The sequence below is a fragment of the Perca flavescens genome, chromosome 7 (assembly GCF_004354835.1).
Source record: "Perca flavescens isolate YP-PL-M2 chromosome 7, PFLA_1.0, whole genome shotgun sequence".
In the NCBI taxonomy this organism is placed as follows: Eukaryota; Metazoa; Chordata; class Actinopteri; order Perciformes; family Percidae; genus Perca; species Perca flavescens.
The window spans coordinates 28,264,351-28,286,631 of NC_041337.1; the positions used below are offsets into that span (position 1 = coordinate 28,264,351).

A 22,281-nucleotide genomic window follows, 5' to 3' on the forward strand; every position below is an offset into this window, starting at 1 on the left:
TTAATACAAAAATATTCTAAATGCTGTACATGGGTTCTCAACATTGTGCAAAATTTAAAAAATATTTACAACTCCAGTTACAAGGAAAGTCAAGGACAGAAAAAGACGTAATTTTATCAAAATGTAAAAATCGATTGATGAGGTTTAACCTGGAGTCTTAACACTTCGAAATGTTCTGATCAGAGTTAATAAACATCTACTCGATCTGAAATGCAAACAAGTAGAAACCGTAAACAAAAAGGTTTGTGTACAGTTGTGCTGAGGAAAATGCAACATGCATAATAAAATTTTACATTAAAATGTATAAAAACATGCATCAGGTTGGAACCATACAGGCTATTTTTAGTTGCAAGTACTTAACAAGATTAAAGTTGCATTTACTGTAAAATGCACACATTGTGTAGTAGAGCTGAATCTGTGTGAAAAGGTCTTGCAAGTACACACATTTCCAGTCAAAGACAAAATGGTTACAACCACACATGTTCACGTTGATAACTGAGGTTAAGTAGCTGGAATGTTTTTTGTAGTTTTCCAAAGACACAGTGCTTCGTCTTCAAGGTTTCATAAAACAATGCTAGAAGAGAAAAAGCCTTTCCAGTTTTTGTCCAATAAAAAGTGCACTGCTCTTAGACATGCATACATGGCTATAAGATGAACCTGGCCCTCTCATACCCAAACTCTTCATCGTCCCATTCACATCTCAACACAAGACTCTCATCCACATTCATTTCCTCAGCAAGTCCAGCAGCAACAAGTGGTCTGTTTGTAATTACAAAGTCTTTCGGTTAAAAACCAGGGTGTTGGTCTGTTTTCATTTAATTTGTAGGAGTTTCATCTTGTTTCCTTAAAAAAAAAAAAAAAAAAAAAAAAAAACAATTAGCTGTTGAAAATCAACCTTTGAAAGTGAACATTTGATGAAAGAGCAACACTTACCCAGTCCTTTAAGAAATTTGTTCACACCACTCGGCTCTGGCTCAGGGTACGAATCCAGATACTCGGCCACTCTGACCTCAAAGAGACCTGGGAGAATGTTGGAAATGTTGAGCCACTGAGACAGAATGCACACAGAATTATATATGCAACTTAAAATGAACAAAATTTAGATTATCTTAAAATGCAACATGTTCATTGTTCTGGCATTTGCGTGCACGTAATTTATCTTCTTAACCCTGTTTTTTTTTTTTTTTAAATGCCCTGCTTTTAGGTCTGTGCATGCCAGGACTGATTTAACTTTGGTCACGTCTGTTTTGAAATAAGCACTACCATTTATTCATTTAACAGATTACACATCTTTACTTTAAAAAGGTCCCATGGCACAAAAATGATACTTTATGAGGTTTTTTAACATTAATATGTGTTCCCCCAGCCTGCGTATGGTCCCCCAGTGGCTAGAAATAGTGATAGGTGTAAACCGAGCCCTGGGTATCCTGCTCTGCCTTTGAGAAAATGAAAGCTCAGATGGGCCGATCTGGAATCTTCTCCTTATGAGGTCATAAGGAGCAAGGTTACCTCCCCCTTTCTCTGCTTTGCCCGCCCAGAGAATTTGGCCCACCTATGAGAGAGAGACATCATGGCTTTCAAACAAGAAAAGGGGCAGTTGGTCAAGGCCACACCCCCACTCTCCACCTTGCCCCCCCGTCTCCTCCTCAATAGCTATAGACACAGAAATGGCACATCCTAAGGAAAGCTCATTGTGGCTAGGCATGTGGCTGTAATTCTGCACCAAGGCTGAATTTCGGGAAAGAGACTTCAGATACAGTATTATGCTTATGACCTGTCTCTCTTAATTACGCTGTTATAGTTCTAGATTGCCGGGGGACTTCCTGCTCTCTCCTCTCCCTTTCTATTACCATCTGTGTGCATCCCGTCCCAGAAATGCTTGTTATTAATCCTAGCTTCTGGGGAGTTTACTCTCCGGAGTCCTTATGTTTTTTCACCCAGCATATTTCCTTGGAGACCGTTGGCACCAAGATCTTGGTAGCAGCTGTCGTCGTGGTGCTGCTGCACTTCCTGCTAAGCTCTGCGGTGCCCTGCAATGTCATGCTGCGTCCTGCTGAACCCTGCAGCTTCCTGCTACGTCCATCCATGCTCTGCTGGGCCACGCTACATCCTGTAACGCCCTGCAGCGCACTGATATGACATGAACTACTACGACTACCATTTGAAGTCACCGTCAGACACCGCCTACCAAGAGCCTGGGTCTGTCCGAGGTTTCTTCCCAAGAGGGAGTTTTTCCTCGCCACTGTCACACTGCTTGCTCTTGAGGGAATTACTGTAATTGTTGGGGCTTTGTAAATTATAGAGTGTGGTCTAGACCTACTCTATCTGTAAAGTGTCTCGAGATAACTCGTGTTATGATTTGATACTATAAATAAAATTTTATTGAATTGAATATTAGGGGACCACTAAGGCCTATATAAAAGCATCCAAAGAGCACCATGTCATGGGACCTTTAACTTTAACGTCAAATGTTTTTAGGATGACATTTTCTTCACAAACGGTGGGATTACATGCTACTCTTCAAACACCCAGCACTGATTTTACAAGCAAATTGATTGCAAGATAGATCTGGCTAATTTAGTTTTTTTGTTATTACTTCTGTCTTTTTTGTATGTGCATAAACTGTGTCTGCACAGCATTATGGGAACATAAAAAAGTATGGACATCCTAGGCAGCAATGACATCTAGATATCAAAGATTCATGTTAAAAGTTGAATACTAGTTTGAATGTTTGTTTTTATTATTATTTGTTATCTCCAAGTTAATTTTTTTCATCTTTTAAGAAACCTTTAATGGAAACAGCTGATTATAATGTCCAATAGGGACTATTTTCCTCTGGACAAAATAAACACCAACACTCACTACATTTGGCTTTTGTCTTCAGTGGGAAAGGTTACAATAGGCATTTATTCCCGAGACAAATAACTCCGCAGCAGTCTCGGGTATTTATCCGCTCCAGCTCTGATCCACAGTGATGGAAACATGACACCTGGGTGGACACACTAATATAAATACAGGCTCCTCGCCTCTGTCGGTAACTTCTGCAATGCTTTGTCATCTCAGCCACAAATTCTGTCTGTATCCATACAAGCAGCGCTCAAACATTGTTCCAAATTAGTTGGCACTGGGTTTGAAAGAGGGACTGAATAAGTAACAGATATAGAATTTAACAATCGTAACATTTTCACTGGCCTCCGCACTGCTTTCTAGAGTTTACTAACCTTGTTTTTTGGCACATTCGTGACGCCGAACATAAAAACACCATAAAAACTAAAACTGGCAATGAGAAAGGAGTCTATCCCGTTTTAGTGGGTTTTCCCACGTCTAATATACCCTGTAACATAAACACTAATTTTGATGGGAATAGGGTATATGAGAAAAGGCTTTTCTTCATGTTTTCTTTTTTAAAGAATGAACCCTTAAGGCTATTGGCACTGCTACCCTAACACAATTACCTCTTCCTCCTGCCTTGCACAGCTCTTTGTCCTGAATGAAGCCGGCAAACATCTGAGTATCCATGAAGAGCTGCAGGAACTGGCGGACTCCGCGGGAGGGGTGTGATTTGCGGAAGCTGTCGCGCTGAAGCTCCCTGCTTCCATTGGAGGACTCGACCATGTGCAGAGGATAGTGGCCCACCAGCTCCACAAAGAACCGCACAAAACCCTCAGACAGCAGAGAGCTCAGGTTAGCCTGCTGACCTGGAAGGGCCACATTTTGGATGAAGACAAAAGGGTTAATAACAGTCTCCAAAACGGTTTTAGTCTAACTATAGTTGTACTGTAGTTTTACAATAAGATTACCTAACAGATGTATTGGTTTCATAAAATACTGACAAAGACTTTGCTTCAAATTATGAGACATGCTAAAGGCTATTGCTTACATTATGACTTAATATTGGAACGTCTTTATTGTGGTGCACAAATTGATGTATTGCAAATCATAATCTAGTAAACAACCTAAATAGGTCATCAGTGAAAATCTGATTAGTTTCAACTGCCCAGTTAAAAGAAACAAGATCAATTTAACACCCTGCAGCAGTCTGCAGGTCATCAGTAATGCAGGCATGTTGTGCCGCTGACGTTTGCAATTAATTTCTAAACATCCTCAAGAAGATATAGGACCTTCGTCTGGTGAGGCTATAGCAACTGTAAGTGCTCTACTGAGGGCACAGTGAAATACCTGACAAACATGCAGCATCTTTGCTGTGTGGAACATGATGTATACCAACCTCCACAACTGTCTCTATCTTTCTCTCTCAGGATATCGTCCCTCTCCTCCAGGATCTGCTGCAGTGCTGCCTGCAGTTTACTGGGCAGGATGCAGTCTTCATCACCCAGCTGTGAAACATCACAGAACAGAATAATGCCATTTACAAACATACATGTCTTACATGTTGACCAGTGGACTACATACCTAGTACATAATACACTGTATGTATAAACATCTTTAGCTCTTGATTCAATCTTGTCAAACAATGTACTTCATGTTAGATCCTGAGGAGGGAAGTTACCAGCAATATTAAAACTAGACTTCTGTGTAACAGACAGCTAATGTTGGAGTGGCAAGTCAATCACTGCATGTCTCATTAGCTTATAGAGAGAGAGGGACTGTGCCTGAACAAAGATTAAGCTAAATGAAATGTCAAATAGGAGCCCAGTCAAATTAAGACATACATGAATATAAACACAAACTAAACAAACCTGTTTATTATTAACTGAATAGACTGACAGTTGACTGACAAACCTGCAGCACTGGATTAGCTGCAAAACATCCTTTCTGTTTACAGCATGGCCTTAGATGCCATATAGTGTCATCTCTGCAGTGCTTATGGGTGTAACATCATTTATTTTCTGTCACCCTCAAAACATTCTGCATGCAGACAAGGGACAAGTGTAGGCTAAGCCATCTCCCCTACTGGGACCACACCTATCATTCCCTTTATACACTGCTATGTGTACACACCTGAATGACAAACTTGTCTGCACACAGATCCACTATGAGCACCTGGGAAGACAGCGAGTAGAAAGAATGACAGTTACTGACGGGAAGAGTTCATTATTCTGCAACAAGAGTTATAAAAAAGGTGGCTACAGTCTCTTCAGGGGGTTTCTCCACTACTACTCACACACCTTACTGGTTCTGTTCTACTTCATTCACAATATGCAGTAAATATACAACCAAAAGATGGCACTAAAACCTCTATACAGACAAACCAGTCTATTTAAACTGCAATGATTTTAAAACGTTTTAACAGAATTCTGACCAACCTCCTCGATGGGCAGCTCCAGCAGCGTTGGCAGGCAGGGGGCCAGCACCCCAATGAGGAATGGGGTAGGTGAGCAGCTGATGTCCAACATGCTGGCTGGCAGCACAGGCACAAAGGTATGCTGCCAGGTGAAGGGGTACAGCAGCGCCAGCACTGCATGGCTACACCGAGACAACACACTGCAGTGAACAGGGGAGGAGAAAAAAAGATTAGACACAAAAATACTATTCAGTTCTCACACAGATCATATGACACCAAGTAATCAATCATAGCTTCATGAAAACAGTGTGGTCACACCATTATAATTCTATTATAACACATTTTCAACGTGACCAACTGTAAGCGCTTTCAGCAAACAGTATTTGTGTATCAAAGAATTCTCCCAAAAAGCAACTGATATATGCTAACCACTACTGCAGTATCTACTTATAATACCACCCATCAACCTCAGCACAATGGGTGCCAGGGCCTTCTCCTATGCTGCACACAAACTTTGGAGACTACCCCTTCACATCCGCATATTGGACTCTATTACAGAATTCAAAACTGCTCTTAAAACCCTTTTTAAACGACCTTTTTAAACTACTGATGCTCTGCTGCTTGTTGTATGTTTTATTACTGATATGTGATGTAAGGTGACCTTGAGTGTCTTGAAACGCGCCATGAAATAACATTTATTATTATTATTATTATTATTATAATAACACTCCTTGTCCCTGCACAAACTACTGTTATTATTAAAATTTGCTAACATTTAAAAATTAATTAACTGCTTTATAATTCTATTTCTAATAACTGTTATAGTCAGTTTTATACCGCTCTGTGGAACAGAAACTGCCTCAACATGCTGCGGACTCCGTGGAAACCTTTTAATTCTCAACCTAAGCACAGTGTTAAGCATTGCTGATATTGGCAGGTTGATATTGGCTTGTTATCAGTATAAGCAAGCACATATGTTGGCAGATATGCAAAAGGGAATTGTTTACATAATTCAATGTATTAATATATTTCTGTTGAAGATATATTTTTACTTCATCTTACAGATAAACCAGACTTAACATGCGGTTGGGAGTTTGCTATAGCTCAGCATTCAGGCCAAGGTACACACAGATAAAAAATGAAACTGGCGCTGGACCTGTGAGCATCGACAAGAGCTTGCACACATCAAAGGGAAGTTTAATTTTTGAAATCACTACTGTATATTATCCCGATATATATGGTTCAGTGGCCCTGCAGTGTTTTGTGTTGCCACAGCAGTACCTGAGTTTGTCAGCGATGAAGATGACCCTCCTCTCAAGCAGGAGGGAGGCAAACACCTGCAAGAGATTCCCAACACTGAGACACTGCAGCAGACTGTCAAAGTCCACGTGCTCCAGTCTGGAGTCCACTGGTCGACACAAAGTCAGTACCTGGCAAAGCAACAAGAGCACATGGACTTGTAGTTATACCGCTGTAGGGTGAGTACCTGAAACCTGTACGTTAAGCAAAAACAGACTCTTTAGATACATCCAGGTGGTGGATGGAGTTTAGAACCAGAAAAGTGGGAATTTGAGTTGGTGCCTTAAGAGCCACCTAACTGCTGAAAAAGAAGAAAGTAGGGATTTTGCAGCATTTCCTCTGAGTTTTGGGAAGGATCATTACTTCACTTATTTTGAGTCTGCAATATATATATATATATATATATATATACACACACACACACACACACACACACACACATACTATCTATCTATCTATCTATCTATCTATCCCAACATAAACCCTTTAGAGCTGAAGTAGCTATTCCTATTGCTTAAACAGATAACCTCCCATTCTGAATCATTCTGAGTCTGCAGAAAGGAGTGGTAAGGAGGAACAAAACTACCAATTAACATTTCCTCTTTTGGTTTTAGGGTTACCTCATTCCCAGAGCCTGGAAGGAAGCTCTTGATGGTGACTGTGCGTCCGGGGGCTGGAAAAGGGGCCTCCATCACGCTACGCATAAAAGGATACACCAGGGCTGGGGAAATCTCCCTGCGCTTCTCCACCTCCTCCAAAATCTGGATAGACAGAGACAGACAAATCGCTGTGTGTCCTGAAGTTTTGATTGAAGTCCAAACAACAGAACAGAGCCAAGATGCAGCTCTGCACGTGAACGTTTTCCTCCTGGCCATATTCACACTTAATGTTTGTTAATTTCACTCTGCCAACTGGTAAATGGGTGTGACATCTACACGCATACAATTTCTTTTTTGAAAAGCACACCCAGGGATTGTTCAGTATTATCTTCTAGAGTAGCCTCATTCCATTCTAATACATACAAGGAGTTTCAAGGCAGTGGCTTTCATACACTTCAGGAGGTTTCCCACTGAACTTTAGCAAATCCAGTTCCTTTAATCTCCCTAAATAAATAAAGGCTCCTATCGGCAGAAACAAGGGACCAAATGCATTGTTTAGTTGCCTTACCTTTGCAAAGAGGTTGAAACAGCCCAGTTTGCTGACAATGCAGTGCACCTCAGGAAGCCTCTTCCCCTTTCCAATGGGCTTAAATACACACACAGTTTTATAGGTCATTAACCAGGTAACAACAGAGATAACTGCCAAAAAACACATCAAATATTAATGCTTAAACGGTAGTGCAATCAGGTTCTCATCAAGAGCCCTTTTTCCCTTTAATGTATTTAGTAAGAGTATTTTCAATGACAACTTTGTAGATTGGAGGAGAAAAACAAATCAAGAGTCTAAAGTCTAAAACTTTACGATAGTTGTGGTGAGCTTATCTACCAACAAAACAAAACATAAAACTCTTCATGTTAGGTTTGGCCCAACTGTCTACACTAAACATAGAATAAACATGACAAAACATAGTTAAAGACAGCTTAAGAAGTCAACCACAGTATGTTCACAATAATAAAATGAAACACAAGCAAACTCGAAAAGGCAGATTTACTACATAACCTAAAAAAGTGTTTTGAAAAGTGCCTAAAAAGACCTAAAAGCAGCTCTCATTGTGAGGCAAAAGAAGGGGGAAATTATGAAATTCTTCTTGCTCTCTGTCATTGATTCAGAAGTGGTTTACGGTCTGTGATTCACATGTACTGATTCACATCCCCTCTGAGATGTTGAGTAAGCATGTGGCGAGCTGCCATGTCATCACACACAAACGCATAGGCCCTGTAGTCAATGATTCAGATGCAAATGTTAACAGATCCACACTCACCAAGATCTTACGGCAGTAACAAAACCAGCGGCTGCCGTCCTCTCCGGTCAGGACAAAGGAGAAGGTCTCACTGTAAACATCATCAATAGAAAATTATATTTAAATTATTTCAATTGACTTTTTACTGCCTAAAAAACATAGCCATGAATTTAAAAACATCTGTAATTCCTTGTATAAAAGCTGAAAAAAAGAGATTGAAAAATAGCTTCAGGGAATTACTTTATTAAAAAAGTAAAACAACAAAACAATAAATAATAATAATTAATAATAATAGTTAAATAATGCCAAGACTGTTTAATCTACGGAGATATAAAGGTAGAGCAAACAGAAACTAGGTAACTTGGTAAAAAGACAGGTCGGTGTGTCTCTTGTTTATTTGCCCTACCACAGATAGGTGTTTTAAAGACAGGGAGGCAGTGTGTAAATTGAGATCATAACCAAAATTACAACAATGAACCATAGCCGGTAGTAGTAAAAAAAAAGAAGAATGCCCAATGCCCCTAAGCACTCAGAGATTTAATTAGATCAGATGAATTTTTAATTATCCCTGTGGGGAATTTGAGTTGTTGCAGTGGCTTACGGGTTACAGCTGAGGATATGAATAGGAAAAGCGTAAATAGGGATATTAAACATAATACAAATGATAATTACAGTGCTAGAACTTAGCTAAACACTGTACAGGAAAGAACAGTTAGACCTTTATTAGAGCACATGAAAGGTGGTGTGTATGATGATAACAAAAGAAAATACTGACAGAGGATTAAAAAAAGAATACAGTATCATGTTACCATTGTGCCATTGCTATAGCTTTTGGGATGCGGTTACTTATACATCTAGCATGCTATTAAAATATTGCTGTAATGCATGTGCTAACCTTGGCATGTGTGAAGAGGGCTTCCAGTCCTGCAAGTCGGGGAAGCAGAACTTGGGAATAACTTTCAGCTGATCCTCAGCCTCTTTGGATAACCGGGATGACTTCTCAAACTGAAACAGAGGGACTCCAGTTACAGAATCAGATCAGAAATACTTTCTATTACAGCAGTGGTTCTCCAAATTACTTCTTTCAAGTGGTTCCAAGGGGACCCAGGTGAAATCAGTGGTCATTTAATTGCATTATTATAATTTAATTTAATAGAACTTAGCTTTAAGTATGATAAGAAGGACTGAGTATATATATATTATATAACTACTTGTTTAAATCACCACCAAATAACAATTAGTATCTCCCCATATAGGTGCCTGAGACAAAACCTTTTCTGATAAAAACAACAGACAATTTATTTTTAAATTCATTTTTTGGGCTTTTATTGCCATTATTTGATAGGAAAGATTAAGACAGGAAAGTGGGAGAAAGAGAGGGATGACAAGCAACAAAGGACCACAGGTTGGAAATGAACCCGTGGCCACTGCAGTAAGGACTGAGCCAGGTGACCAGGTGAGCTACCAGGGCTCCCCAAACAACAGACAATATTTTAAAGTCACTAAAATATAAATAAGAAATAATATGGAGGAAAAAAAAGCAATTTGAATTCATGAAAGTTCCTGACTTATGTAAACCTGAGAAAATCCCCTTGAAATGATTCCTCACCACTTAAGATAAGAATCATTTTCCTTTAATTTCGCCAAAAAAGATTATATTTAGGACATAGAATTATTCAGGTTGATCAAAGTACATGTATGTCCTTTGCCTAGAAAAAGGGTTGAGTTATGTTAGAAGCTTCTTCTTACCAGTTTGGGGAACTGCTGTGTGATTTCAGGGGAGTAGGTGTTTCCTGGGGGGCCTTTTCTCAGCGACACCACCACAAAGATCTGGAAAAGCTGCTGCTGCTGCAGCTGGATCAGGTCTCTCTCCAGGGTGCGGTAGCCTGGCCGACGTTTCAGTGTAGACTGGATGTAAACTGATCTCCTGGAGCCTGCTGGACACCACACAAGGAGACTATGGTAAATGCTTGTCCTGGGACATATCCCATCCAGTGGGAGAGTCAATAATAAATACTGACTGATAAAACTAGGATTTCTTACTTCATACAAGAAGACTTACCTCTAAACTTAAACCCGAAAACCAAACTTAACATAAGGGGACATTACAGACATATTGGGCCCTATTTTAGCGATCTAAGCGCAAGGCTTGAAGCGCATGGCGCAGGTGTGTTTAGGGCGTGTCCAAATCCACTTTAGCTAGTTTGAAAAAAGAGTCAGTGTGCATGGTTCAAAAGGGTTGTAGTTAGTGTCTTCATGGGCGTGTTTTGGGCGTAACATGCAATAAACCAATCAGTGTCATCTCCCATTCCCTTTAAAAGCCAGGCGCGTTTGTACCTTGGCGCATTGCTATTATGATTGCCGATTTGCACCGTTAATATTTTTATTTGGAATCTGTTGCATGTTTGTGTGCTGCTGCGCTTCCCTGTGTGTGTGTGTGTGTGTGTGTGTGTGTGTGTGTGTGTGTGTGTGTGTGTGTGTGTGTGTGTGTGTGTGTAACAAGCATAGTGTGCGCACGCTTTGCATAAGCCTAGGCGCATTTTACTAATTTGCGGTTCAAATAACCAGGTTTTTGTTGGTCACTGGCGTGATCACTTCCTGCTGCCTCAAGATAGCGATACCCCAAGAATTCACCTGAACACACCTCCCTGTAAGACCATGGGGCGCAAAGAAGGGCACAGGTGCCTTTGCTATTTAAACAACGTGGGTGCTGGATGGGAAATTGACAACTGCGTTGATCTTAAACTAGCAAAGACACTTGCGTCGGGCTTTGCGCTGCGCTGTGCCGCGCCGGGTGCAAGATAGGGCCCATTAACTCTATCGAGATACCTTTGGTGTTGTCCTCAGGGTCACTCTCTGTCCCGCTGGTCTCCTCTGTTGATTGAATTACAGGAGGGAGAGATTAGGGAGAAGCAGAGGAATGGAAAAGACTTGAGGGCCAATAATCAGGTGCAGACAGTCAGCCTTTGTTTCATAATCAGCGGCTTCGCCTGCTGCAGCTGGCCTTGTGTGTACCATCAAAAGCTGGGTCTTTCCACCAAGAGGCTCAGCTTAATCTTTTTGAAGTGTTGATGTGAGTGACAGTGTGTGTGTGTGTGTGTGTGTGTGTGTGTATATGCATTTTACCTCGCACTGAGAGTCCCTGGTTCCTTACTCTCTTTCTCCCTCGCTTGTCGTCAAAGATGGTCTCAATCTTGTTGACGTACTGTGTAGTAGAACACACACTCAGGTAACTTGCCAGCCCCATAATTTCACAGCCATTATAGAATCATGATTACAGGGAATCATGGTATAACAGCCACTAAGAACATAATTATATTATAGATATCCAGCATTTTTTTTAACCTTACATTCCTGCATTCTTCCGTTAATGCCCTGAAAGAACACAGTTGAGTATTTGGTAGTGGACTCAAGTCAACTAAGGCCCTGCGTTAATACAGAGAGTTGGCGCTCAACACACAAACAGGAAGCTGAAACTTATCTTTAAGAGGACACACAACGCACTGCCACTTGAGGAGGCAAACTTGTATCGAAAGAAAGTAAAAATGCTCCTAGATAATGGTTATTAAGAAGAAAAATAAATAATGAGGTGTTATGTCTATGCCCATTTTCATTGTTTAACATGTGATCTAAAAGAGTTTAAGCATAACATAACCAAATGTTATGTTATATTATTACTATTCTGGCTATTTATTCAAAACTATTTGTTAAAAGTTACATAATGGAAAACAAACAGGTCAACAAGGACATCTTAGCTAGAATCCTTTTCTAGTCCTCACCTTTAAAGATATATGTTAATACCGGTTTTATTACTGTACCTCATCATTAAAGTTCCTCCCTGTCCACGCTTTTCCCTCTGCCATAAGTCATATGTTCTGTCCAAATTTATGAAGCATACATGTTGCTCTACCACTATCGATTTCTTTCAGCGTCCTCTCCTTCCTGCTCAACAAGTCACACCCCCTTCTGTTTTATCCCACATGATTCACCATTCAACAGATAACATGCCACTTTGTTTGTGTACCATAGGGCAACATTAAAAAAACAAAAAACAAAAAACAAAAAAACGTCTCAGTCAACCATTGTATCCAAATACAACGACTAATGACATTATTCATGTATCATTTACCTGAGGCGTCTTCTGTATTTTTTGAGTGCTTGCCCGCTGGGGTGTAGCTGGTTTTGGAGGGTCTGCAAGTGATATGGAAGCTGCTAATGTTTGGAACCTGTTCCTTTCCACTTTGCCAGCATTGCCTTGCAACGTTTGGGGTTTAGGAGGGAGCTGGAAGACAAGAAGTGCAGAGTCCTCGCTTGGTTTTAGGTAATTACATGGTATCAAACTACAATACTTCCTCCCTTAGAATCTCAGGGTAGGCAGTGATTGATACACCCATTAACAACTACTGAAAAATACTTCCATAGTGTGAAAATGAGACATATGTAAATGGTATATCTTTTTTTTACCTTTGGGCCGTGAGGCCTTGCAATAGGGAGACACATGGGAGATAGCTTGACATCCTCATAGGGGTCATCTCGGGTCACTTCACCTGGGAAAAGACCGAGTGATGGATGGGAAAGATAAGACAGGCTGACCTGTTTTTATCAGGAGAAAGTTTCACCACACCTAATGCTTGCTTTTAAGAAAGTACTTTATATAAAAGCAAATTAATGATTATTCATTATTATTATTTATGGCCACTTCAATGAATATGAATTCAGAAAGGACTGCAACTAACAATTATTTTATAATTATAATTATCGATATATTTTTTTCTTGATTAATCATTTTTTCCATAAAATGTGAAAATATGTGTATCATTTTTTGTAAGGACCAAGGCAATGTTGGATTTCTAGTTTTATTCCACCAACTGTCCAAACCCCAAAGTTATCAGTTGGATATCAGATATAACAAATAAAAGCACGTGTGGCATTGTTGCTTGAAAGCAACAATTAATCAAATTTTCCATTGATCGACAAATTGACTAATTGTTGCACCTCTAGCAGTACCACAATGGGTCTACCAATGGCGGTTACTTATTTTTTTTTTTTACTATCTGTCTACCTGATTTATTACAAATCACTATATTGTACGGTTGTGCTCAATCTTGAATACAACTCTCAAAATATCACAATATTCCAGAAACTGTTGGAAAAGGCCCCTTGTATAGGCTTTTTTTTTTTTTTTCAAAATGCTCTTCAATGGTTTTTCCTAATTAGTTCACTGGTCTCTGTACAGCATCATTCTTTAACCGGCTCGGTTATGGTAATAAAATAAGTTCTAAGCGGAGCATTTAAGATTTGGAACTGTACATTCAACCAATGACTGTCACCTAAGTCTTTATGACTTCCTGTCTTTGTCTCTTTTTAAACAAAACACGTGCTAAGTTAAGCGTTTTAAAATGTATGACAGCCAGACAGTGAGTAATGATCAAAAGCTCCAGAAGTTCATTTAAAATCAGCTCCACAATGTCTCCGTTTATATGTGACAGGGTATTCGACTTACAAACGATGTCCTCATAAATATTGTCGTCAGAGTAGGCATGGTAAAGGCCCGATTGTGTTTCCTCGCCTCCCATAGTGCCTTGCTTCGTAGTCAGACGCGCCGCATCCTCGTACTCAAAGGACTTCCTGTGGTAGGGAGGGAAGGGAAGGCAATGAAAAAGAGGGGCCTGGCTGCTGCCCTAAAGATAGCCACCATACTATTGTTCACTCTATTGTCTTAGGTTTAGTCAGAATCTCCCCGCAACATTCCTTATGTTGATATCAAACACAGCAAGACAGTGTGAGTGTGATAAACGTTCATGAAAGGAAATGACATTTGGTACAAACGTTGTTTAAAATGTAAAAAAAATAAGAAATAAATAAAGAGTATGACTGGATTCAGATAGAGATAGCAGTTGGCAATATGACAACGTCAGCTGTCATAGTAAAAATTTGGTCATTTAATTAGAGCTAATTTACTATGATCTAGGTCTGGCTACAAGTTCAGTGCACGTTTTATGTTTATTTATTTATGTTTTTTTGCTACTTGATTTTACACACGTGCTGAAACAGAGACGGTTACATGATGTGTGATGCAATACTTAGCCCCATGGAGGAATTGTATACTGCACAAGAATGAATGACAGCTAATGACTTACTCTGAAGTTAGTAAACAAGGAGCCCTCTAGAACAGGGGCGTCAAACTCAACTTCACTAAGGGCCACACTGGAAAAAGAGAATCACACCAAGGGCCGGACATGTAGAGTTTATTTACATGCTTTTATTTAAGAGAAAAAGTCAAATATCTGTGACTGTATTATTGCACGTCTCATATAGTCTTCTCACTCAGTTTGGTTGACATAAAACCCCCCAAAAAGTAAAAAATAAATAAATAATTCAATGCCTTTTTGTTTTGGTTGCCTTTCAAATCTTTTTCGGCGATTCTTTAATATTATGGTTATTCTTAGCTATTGAAAAAAAGTGTCTGCAAAAGTGATAAAAACTTAGGTGGGCCAAAATTTATTAAGAATAATAAGAAAGAAATTAAGGGGCCGGGTTTGGCCCGCGGGCCTTGAGTTTGACACGTGCTCTAGAACTATGCCATTTCCAACTGTGTGAAGGCATGGCAGGAGGGCTGTGTGTATGTCTTGTTTTGCTAAGCCTCCATCGAATGAGAGAGAGCGAGTGTGAGAGGGTGTGTGTGTGTGCCTGTAGATGATGACCCTGGACCCGTGGCTGCTGAGGAACTAGGCCACATCCAGACAATAGAGAACAATGCTGCCAGATATCATGTGACATCACACCTGGACCCCAGCCAACAATTAGACTCCGTGCCCTCCACAAAACTGTCCTAAAAACAGTGCCGATATCTAATAAACTCTGTTTTAGCCAGAGTCTAAAGCAGGGTGTTTGTTGTGTATTTCCTTATTATGTCAGCAGGAGCTGATGATGATGATTCAGATCAAAGAAAAACACAAACACAAAGTTTTAAGTTATTTGTTCTCTGCTTTTAGTGCATTGACTCACCTGTTCTTTTTATGCCTTGAAAGCCCATTAGTCTTTGCTACAGGACATGGGGGAGGTGGGAAGCTAGGTGGGTGGGCTACCCTGCTAGTCCTCACGTTGGAGTGGTTATGAGGGGATCTGCTGTCCCGCAACACTGTGTGCCCCGTGTTGTTGTTGTTGGCTCCCCGATACTGGAATGTCCGCAGAGGTTTGGGAGGAGGCTGAGCTCCTGAAGACTCCCTGCCTTTCTCCCAGAGCAGTCTGTCCCCTTCAAGCTTACGCCAGAAACCCCGTGAAGTGTAGAAGTTTCCAGCAGGCATGTTGTCTTCTTGGTCATGAGTTGATAGAGGTAGAAGTTTAGAAACTACTTCAACATCCAAGATGCGATCCGTTTTTTGAACGCCATTAGCAGTGAAGATTTGTTTACCTGTAGAGTCAGCCGTGTTAGCCTCCACTTTGGGAGACGCAAACATTTGTGCTGCGAGTGGTTTATTTCCTGGTGTTGTGGTTAAAAATTCAGTGGAACATTTCTGCAGAGGTTCTGACTTCCTACCAACCACACCATGTCCAGCTTGTGCTAGGGATTCCCGAAAATCTAAACCCAAACTATTTGATTTGGAGAGGCTGGGTTTTGCGTGAAGTCCACCTCTCGATCCCTCGTTGGAACATTCGTTGCCCAGAACATCTCCAGATAGAGTTCGGGATACAGTCGGAGGATGTGCTTTCACCCCGGCATCCTGGCTGCTGCCCTGCTGGTGGCGACCTTCCCACTGGGAGATCTTCTCCCTGATGTTAATGCCCTTCTTGTGAGAAGGGGGCCTTCCTGACTGGCAGCCCTGCCAAGCCACAGTGGCCCCTTTCTGCAGGTGATCAACTTCACCACCCCCTCGCCTGCCCTGCTCTTGCCTCAGAGCCAGCATGTTGAGAGGGGGCAAGTGAATGCATCAGGGATTTCTTTACAAAGACAGACGGGCAAAGCCCTGTAATCTGTTGTCAATTAATCCAGAAATTATACGCTAAAGCAGGAGCGCCAAAAGATGTATGGTTGTAACTGATCCTTTAGGTCTTTAGGAGTCTTCTTGTAGCACAGTGTAATTTTCCCCTTGGCTCTTTGTAAACAACCTGAAAAGAAGACAAGACACAAAAATCACTCATCAATCACTGCACTTAACAAGTCCAGACAGCACACCGCAGGGTCAAGGGATACTGAGACAACACAGGAGGACACAGTTGCTTTTGAAACAGCACACATCTGAAGCAGTTTACAACTGGTAGGAAGGGACAGAGAGAAGGTCAGGCAGGACTGGCCCCTGTCAGGATCGGTTTCCAAAAATAAATCCAGTAAGAATAAGGAAAGACAGTGATAGGAACAAGTTTACCGCAGATTTACCGTATCTGCGTATTGAGCCGCCCCGACCCTCCTTTTATCCCCAGGGGAATTCTGTCTTCTCTGTAGCTGTCATCCTTAACAGCATAGCTGTCCAAATACGGAACGCACAATGATAAAAAACAAAGCATTAAATCTAATTTAGTATTCTTTATCTAAAGCCGTCTTTCAGATGACGGGGAAGAATGCGCTTTTTAGGTGATTTTTAAAGAGCTTTAGAGGCAAGAAAACACATGATTCTCAAGGCAAACATAAAAAGCAAGTGACAATTAGGTGAATGATGGAAAACATTTTAACCACACCTATCTATGCAGTGGAATGAAGCTCCTCAAACGGTTAAGCTATTTATCAGACACAAGAGAGCTGATGTGTGGTGAGCGTAGTTAAAAATAAAAACACAGAGGCTAAAGAATCTGATTAACTGATGTCTTTGTTCTTGGATTAGACTATGTACATGGTATAGAGCTATAATCTATTATCTTGCTCCCTCTCACCAAATCCAATCAAATACTGAGAGTTGATGTAAAGTTCTGCAGCGGCATCCACCCTGACTCCTATTCCCTGAGTCGACATCAATGCAGTCACTGTACACTCTTGTACAGCAGCTCCTGGCTTGCTGGAACCAAACCATTTGGACACGTTGCACATTAGGACCGAGGCTGAGAGAATGTGGAGAAGGGGAGACATGGTAAAATTCCACTGCACAGCTCATGATCATAATAACGCTATGAGCTGCATTCCTGCAGAGCTGTACAAGAGGGGGGTCGGGGAATAAATTGAACCAGAGACAGTCGGTCAGTCAGTCAGTCTTGCAAGTGACGCCTTTGTTTGGCTTGACCTAAAATCAAATGTATGTGTGCACTGGAATGCTGCTCGATCATTGCCAGACCACGCCATGACAATGCGACTCCCAAACTGACCCACTTGCATTATTTGTCTGTGTGCGGTATGTTGTACAGGAAGGCCTGAGTTGCACTTCCTGAGATGCAGGAAGAAGGATCAACAGACTATCCATAATTATGGGTTCAGAGAGATTTGCACCCACTAGAAACCACTGATTTGAGCTATATTTGGATCATCTATGTTCAAACCCTGTGATGGTAATCAAACATTGTCTTTGAAATACAGAAATATACCAGCTACTAGCCGGTTACAGTAACATTTGCAAACATCAAGTGACATAATTAACTTCACTGACATTTATTAGGCTGTCAACTCTGCAGAAAGGTATATTGTATTTTTTAGTAAAACTCACTGACTCATCTACATAGAAACCAGACAGAAGGCAACCCATGAAGCTCATGTACCCCGTCATCACTTGGCAGCTAAATCAAATCTAATTGCACCTTCAAAACCACCAAAGAACGCCCTCAGAAGTGTGCATGCCACAACAAGTTGTAGGTGAGGTATTGTATGACTGTGGCTTACCATCAGCAGTGACAGTTGAAACTATAATAAAAGAAAAATGTGGGTTTGCTAAATGCCAGCGTAAAAAGGACACACCAAGATTAAGTGCCTGAAAATGACTGATCCATCACCAGCTACCAGAACAGTTTGTGTGCAACCAAACATTCATTTTGACAGTCCCAGTGAAAGAGTTCCATCATTTGTTGTCATTTGTTATCTCCACATTCTTCCATAAATTCAGACCAAGACAGCTATGCTATCAAAACATGTACGCAACTGTGTCATCAAATTGAAGAGCTTCAGCATAAAATGAATGCAAATCAATTCACTGACCCTGGTGCTGATTAAACCCTTTTTCTCTGAGGGGATTATTGGAATACATCACATATGCTTTCAGTTATAGTCAGTTATTCATTAACTCAACTGCTTTTTATACATTTGACAACACCTGCAGAAGACTTCCATGTAGTAGCTGTACTCTGCATTAAGGTCCAATGGCTTTAGCTAACTCTGCGAGACTGAATTGCTTGATTAATTCCTGTTATTGCTGCTTTATGTGTGTAGGTAGATAATAAATGACTTTACTACAGAAAGTACAATGGAGATAGATCTAGGAGGAGAGAAAAACTTGCCCTCGTTCTGTTATAGAAAGAAAATATATTGCCAACCACTCTTCAAAACTATAGCTATACATTTGAAATGTTCTTCCTTATTGCAAATAAGAGTTGCTGCAATTTGGCCTTAACGAAAGGCCGAAATAAGTAGCTAACTGATATAGACTAAAGTCTATGGTTAACACTGCTCGATGCTTACCAGCTGGTTAAACTTATTCAGTTGTCTGTTGCGGTAACGTTACAGGAGCTTAGCATTATGTGTTCGTTCTCTGAAGATTTAAATTGCACTAAAAAGTAAATGACCATTTAATCTATTGGAGGCATGTCGAATTGAACATCTTGACTTATTGATAGAAATGCTTGATACTTAAATTAAAATATAAATGCAACTTTTCACTTCATGGAGAAAAACCGCAAAGAAAAAACGGTAAGCAACTGGGTAACGTTAATGCAGCAACATAGCTACTCTTCTTACGTCAACGCATATTGCTAGCTAGCGTTAACTAGAAGAGAAAGACACTAGTCAGAGGAGTTGTGTGACATGTTATTAGAACAATACTACTACCATAACACCACATGGAAAGATGCATACATCCGCTACATATCTCGTGACTTACCCCTCGTCGTTTAAAATAATGAGCAAAACGTATGTGCTTTCTTCATTTTCTTTCGATAAAATGAAAAACAAATAAAATCCGAGTAAAGTTACACTCGCTCACATCGTTCAAACCGGGGAGACGTTGACGTTAGCAGACTGAATAAGTCCAGGCGTTAGTAATTGTAACTTAATACTTAAAACTTAGTAACTTAATGTTAGAAAATTGATTCTATTGAGGAATTAAAACTTGGTCGCTATACAATAACTATACATAACAACAAAGAAAGTGTGCATAGACTAGAGAAAAGTAAAGCAGAACTCCTGGCCCTCCTTCTCAGGACAGTTGCGTCAAGTCAACCAGGAAATATATGACTTCCGGTTATAACTTCAAAAATAAAATCTTTCATTTCCTTTCCAACCGTAAAAATGTTTCAGATTTACATTACACAACATGTTATACACGCACGATACAAATCTCCGTTTTTGTGTTCTTTCCATTTATATATTTTGCTAACGTATTGTCAGTATTATCTTCTTATATATTTTAAAGGCAAATGTATTTTCATTAAAAACTGCAGATGGGTGTGTGTGCTATTCTGGTTTATTGTTTTAATGTGTGATTATGCCTGTCACTGAAGTTTGGAAACGCCAAAAATCCCTATGCCAAGTCAAGAGGAGAGGAAGAAGAAGTTGCAGAACAGGTGTGTATTCCAATCTACTGCATCGCAATCTATAAAGAATCTGACTGCAATTATACTTGTTACAGCGAACCTTCCCGGAACCTTTAGAGAACCAAAAATTGTTACGTGGGATGCTAAAGGTTAGTTGAATGTAAAACATTAACCTTAAGGGAACCTTTAGGGAATGTTCCCTGGAGGTTATTTCAAGGTTCTACAAAACTAACCTTTACAGAACCTTTAGGGAACGTTCAGAGAAGGTTAGCTGAAGGTAAAAATACTAACCTTAAGAGAACCTTTAGGGAACTTTCCCTAAAGGTTCTTTAAAAGTTCAACAAAACAACTTTAAGAAAACGTTCCAGAAAGGTTAACTGAAGGTTCCAAAATATGGAAATGTGGAAATGTTTTTATTTATTTATTTATTTGTTTGTCTGTCAGAGGCAATATGCCTAACATTGCCCAAAACTGGCCTGCACACCTACTTCGCCCACTTTTTTCTTTAAAGTCATTTTTTAGAGACGTACACCAGGCACGGCGTTATGGGTGGGCCTGACGGGCCTAGGCCCACCCACTTTTCAACAGGCCCACCCAAAACATTTCCTCAAAAAACATTAATGAATTAATATATTATAATTTGGTGAAGAATTATTAAAAATCGGCAAATAATCTCATAATTTGTGCTAAAATTGCCTAAATGTTTAGTTTTCAAAAACAATTTAAAAAAAACTGGTCATGTCTATTTTTATGTTTCTGCGCAAGTTCAGCAGACAGTGAGGTTCGGATCGGATGTAGCTTGTAGGTATGCTAGGCTAGCTCCCAGTGATCTGAGAGTGTGAAAATCATTTCCAGTAAAGGACAAGGTTGCAACAGTCGTTGTTTAGGTAGGCCTACCTTAAACGTGCACGAACGGTCTCAGAGTCATCGCTGCAACCAGGAGATGAAGGAGAGCTGAGATCCACAACGCCTAGCACATCTTTGTCTCGGCCACCGAAGGATGCTAACGCGGCCAGCGCGGCCAGCGCGGCCAGCGCCGGTGCTATAGCCTTTGCCTCTGCCTCGCGAGTGGATGATATAGCCCCTATGGATATAGCTCTGTGGATCGGTCTTCCGTGGATGAGCCCGCAAATCAGCCAGTGCTAAAGTATCCGGTCACTTCTTCTGCTGAGTTTAATTGTGTAGGACCGCCAGAGGATAACAGTAAGGTGTGTGGCTACTCTGCCTGTATTGTATTATGTCGTTATATGAGATATATGGATTAAAATAATCAATTCATAACCCGCTACAGAAGCTGCAGGCACAGTTCTATTTCTATAACAGCTTGTTACTGTTGTCAAGTTGTTGTTCCCTCATGGTTTTCTCTTGTTATGGCCAATAATGCTTTAGGGCTATTAATGCGATTTATTTATTTTTGTTAAACATGTTTATAACATGAATCATCACACTAATGTAAGGAAATAACGTGAGTCTTGTTTTACATGACAGATGACGTTGTCAATGAACACGTTCTGTGGCCGAGTATTGATTGAAACTGTCGGGCAGTGTTGTTGATCTGTATTGTTGAAAACTTAAAACAGTTGAAAAGAATTGTGAAATATTCGGCCTCATGTTATACGAGCAGAACTAAACTATGTTTTGGGGAAATATTAGATTCCCGACCACTTTTACAGTCTATAGGCCTGAGGTTAGGAGAGATGCGCTATAGCACAGCCAGGTATGGTGCGTAATGGAGATTCCAAAGCGCTCTTCTTTTGGGCAGAACCAAGGAGAGCGATCGCGGATAGGTCCGTCCATTGCACCGAAACTTTTTACAATGCAACAACATATTTAAAGAGCATCAAGCTATTACAATCTTAATTATGTAAGCACATATCATATATATAATATAACAGCATATTAGCCAGTCATTTGTATTAGGTTAAACAGGGATTTGATAACGTTTTTAATTTAAGGCCCACCCACAATTGGTCTGGCCCATCCAAAACTGGAATCCTGGCGCCGTGCCTGACGTACACAATTCATTGTAGACTCATTCCATATATCTGTCTTATTTCTAGGCAAGTCATTTGACTTCCTGTTTTATTTGGGGTATTTCTGTCGAGCTTGACGCAGAGTGGCTGTGAGAAAGTTTGGTTGAATCCTCCCGAGCCAAAAGAGAAGACGTCATCAC

The 22,281-nt window shown here is 40.4% G+C and overlaps 1 protein-coding gene across 4 annotated transcripts; it reads right to left on the reverse strand.

Annotated features, from left to right (window-relative positions):
* Positions 1-21,137, reverse strand: dennd2c (DENN/MADD domain containing 2C). Of its 4 annotated transcripts, none has more exons than XM_028583728.1 (19): positions 21,006-21,137; positions 15,453-16,553; positions 13,948-14,072; positions 12,909-12,991; positions 12,574-12,726; positions 11,571-11,649; positions 11,274-11,318; positions 10,194-10,381; positions 9,340-9,449; positions 8,466-8,535; positions 7,712-7,789; positions 7,165-7,305; positions 6,527-6,675; positions 5,268-5,445; positions 4,963-5,004; positions 4,229-4,337; positions 3,456-3,698; positions 934-1,020; positions 1-843 (listed from the first exon to the last, which is right to left on the reverse strand). In XM_028583728.1, exons 2-19 carry the CDS (start codon positions 16,349-16,351, stop codon positions 812-814), a joined length of 2,811 nt encoding a protein of 936 aa, XP_028439529.1. In that variant the 5' UTR covers positions 16,352-16,553; positions 21,006-21,137; the 3' UTR covers positions 1-811. The 4 variants fall into 4 exon arrangements, with proteins under 4 accessions (XP_028439529.1, XP_028439531.1, XP_028439528.1 ...); XM_028583730.1 differs by lacking the exon at positions 21,006-21,137 and adding an exon at positions 19,457-19,792 and having other exon boundaries at positions 10,194-10,378; XM_028583727.1 differs by lacking the exon at positions 21,006-21,137 and adding an exon at positions 19,457-19,792.
* Between the last annotated feature and the right edge of the window lie 1,144 nt (positions 21,138-22,281).